The sequence below is a fragment of the Poecilia formosa genome, unplaced genomic scaffold (assembly GCF_000485575.1).
Source record: "Poecilia formosa unplaced genomic scaffold, Poecilia_formosa-5.1.2 Scaffold649, whole genome shotgun sequence".
Lineage (NCBI taxonomy): Eukaryota > Metazoa > Chordata > Actinopteri > Cyprinodontiformes > Poeciliidae > Poecilia > Poecilia formosa.
In genome coordinates this window covers 32,555-35,438 of record NW_006800588.1, presented here as the reverse complement: position 1 = coordinate 35,438, position 2,884 = coordinate 32,555, and the positions used below count along the sequence as shown (strand labels likewise).

The 2,884-nt window shown below is 48.5% G+C and overlaps 1 protein-coding gene across 3 annotated transcripts in view; it reads right to left on the bottom strand.

Moving 5' to 3' along the window:
* The window catches only part of LOC103130573 (kinesin-like protein KIF26A), a 41,978-nt gene that overhangs the window by 18,077 nt on the left and 21,017 nt on the right, over nt 1-2,884 (bottom strand). Inside the window, exon 1 of one of the 3 annotated variants that reach the window (XM_007541995.2) lies at nt 1,420-1,508. The exons of the other annotated variants lie outside the window; for them this stretch is intronic. Coding sequence (XP_007542057.1) covers nt 1,420-1,442 — 23 coding nt within the window. The 5' untranslated portion in view covers nt 1,443-1,508. Of the gene's footprint in view, nt 1-1,419; nt 1,509-2,884 lie in introns of those variants that run through there. 3 annotated transcript variants of the gene reach the window in all.

The following is a 2,884-nucleotide window of genomic DNA, read 5'->3' as shown; positions in this document are numbered from 1 at the left end:
GCCAAATGTTAACAAGAGACAAAATTCGTCCAGGAATAATCCGATTCTGAGGCGACACGATTTTCTGCGACTCTGAGTGAAAAAGTCACAAAGTTTTCTGCAGATTTTTCACCAAACAAAAACCAGAACGAAAGAAAAGCAGCAGCAAGGAAAGTTAGAGAGAGAGAAGAAGCAGCTTCAGACATCATGACTCGGCTGAACGGAGCAGATCTGGATCAGCAGTGTGAATGTTAACGACCCAACAGAACCAGCAGAACCTTTCCTGCTCCAGATCATCGGTTCTGAACAGAAAGACTCGACATCCTGAGGACTAAATGAGAATAAATCACAAAACCAACAAGCTGAGGACAGAAATGTGCCGCTATGAAAGACAAGAAGTCGACTGATCGGTTGGTGATTTGTCCAAGCATATTAATGGAAAGTTGAGTGGAAGGAAAAAGTGTGCTAAAACAAGGACATGGGATTCAAACCTCTTCTGAACCAGAATTGACACCTGAATCATCTAAACCTGCGTTCACACTGCAGCCTGAAGTGACAAGTCAGATTTTTTATCAAATTTGATTTTTGCTGGATGTTCGCTCTTCCAGATAAACGCATCCTGACCGTGTCTGCATGCTCAGTAGGGGGCGCAGTAGCGTCAGCGTTCTCAGTGTTTGTGGAAGTGAACATGATGCTAACGGTTAGCATAGCTTAAACATTGGAAGTTGTTGCCCGACCAGAACCAGCATATTAACAACTTAACCCCATATAATCCGTCATGGATGTTTTTCTCAGAGACCTTCAGGTCGGATGAACGACCTGGACGTTTGGTCACATTAGAATCGGATACTCAAGTGGCCGGGGTCGCATCTGGATAGAATCCGACCAGAATCCGACCCGTGGTGTTCAGATCGGATTCGGGTCAAACATCAGAACTGGGTCACTTCGGACGCAGCCCTACAGCCCCTCTGCTGATGAGCTTCAGGCTGGATTCATTTCCAGAACCATTTCACTGACCACTGACCGCTGTTCCGCGGGTTCTACAGGACGACCAGAGACACCAGAACCAACGAAGAAGAGCTGCAGGTCGGGTTAAAGCAGCAGCAGAACCAAAGAAACGCCTGGAATGAATCCCAACAGAACCTGTGATGAGGGAGGCAGAAACATCACCATGAGAGGAAAACCTTTCCTGTCCTACCATCACAAACAGAAACTGGGAGTCTGTTAAACTCTACTTGGACTTTGACTGGACCAAAGAGCTGAGCCGTCAGGTCCAGACGGTCCAGGTTTGTCCTGATTCTCTTCATCACTCCACCGTCTCTCTGAGGTTCTGAACAGGTTCAACTCCTAGAAATCATCACTGATCTCATCCAGAAAGGAGAAAACGCTCCTGAGTTCAGATCAGAACACACAAACGTTTTAAACCCGATCTCTACTCACAGGTCCGGTCGACTCCACTCCATTATCTCCTCACAGCTTTTTGCCTCGAACGTCCGAACCGGTTTTCATCCTGATGCATCATGGAAATGCAGATTCACTCCGAGTGAGAAGAAAATCCAAACCAACAGAGGAAAAGTCGAAACCACTGAGCTCCGTTTACTGGTCAAACTGGACCAAGAGAAAATCCCAACAAGTCTTCATGTTCCATAAACCTGCATCCAGAGGTTCAAACCATGTTTGATTATTCCCAGGAACATTTCATCGTTTTTCCATGACACATCCAGATTCCTTCATTTATTCAAACATTTGCTGAGCATCAAATCTGGAACTTTCTGCTCCAGAGAATCCGTCAGTTTCACTGCGAACATGTCAAACCTGGATCCTGAGCTTCATCAGGGTTTGGTGAAAAGTTTCTGTCCAGCTGGAGGCCTGGAGACGTCCGTCCCTCCGGAGACAGGAAAACGTCCAGCTGAGCTCCTGCAGCCGGACGCAGAGTCGATCCAATGCTCCGTCTTCTCCTCCCAGACATGAAACTGGATTCACAAGATTCATCAATCAGCGTCTTCAGAAAGTTTCTCTTTGGAAAAACCATCAGATCCCATCCAAGTCCTTGGATTTGTGGTTTTTCTCATCCCAGTCAAACTGGTTCCTCCCATTAGTTCATCATTTCCTCCCATTCAAGCAGAAAAAGTGGGAATTTTTCCAAAGCGTTCAGGAAATTCAGCAGGTAAAGACAGAAACTAGTCCAGGAAGATTCCAACTTCATCCGAGTCGTTTCTGCTCAGGGACAGGGAGCGGTCCTCCTGTCTGTCTGTCTGTCCTCCTGTCTGTCTGTCTGTCCTCCTGTCTGTCTGTCCTCCTATCTGTCTGTCTGTCCTCCTATCTGTCTGTCTGTCCTCCTGTCTGTCTGTCTGTCCTCCTGTCTGTCTGTCTGTCCTCCTGTCTCATCCCGGTCTGCCGCCGGGCGGATCAAAGGAACTTTTAGGGAGCAGCTGTGGACGTTTCCCCTCCGTCCTCCTCCACCTGTAAACCCTTCGTCTTCATCCGCTCCTCTAGTCGACCATTCTCTCCATCCAACTCCTCTCTGTCTCTTCACCTCTTCTTTCTTTCTCCGCTCATCCCTCGGTTTCTCGTCTCCATCCTCTCCTCATTCCCTGGTTTTTCTCCGTTTCCTCTTCCTGCTGTCTCTCCTCTCCTCTCCTGTAGCTCCTCAGTCTGTTCCTGCAGTCTGTATCGCAATGCTGCTCCACTCAACCCCTCCCACCTTCCTCCTCCTCCTCCTCTTCCTCCCGTAACTCCAGGAGAGAGAGGGATGAAAGGACGCGGCAGCAGCAAAGGAGGATGAAGGACTGGAACAAGAGGTGAAAATAAGGCGGGAGGATTCCTGATTCTGGCTGCTGTTGTTGCCGGGAAACACAGGAGAAGCTGCAGCCTTCCTCCTCCTCCTCCTCCTCCTCCTCCTCCT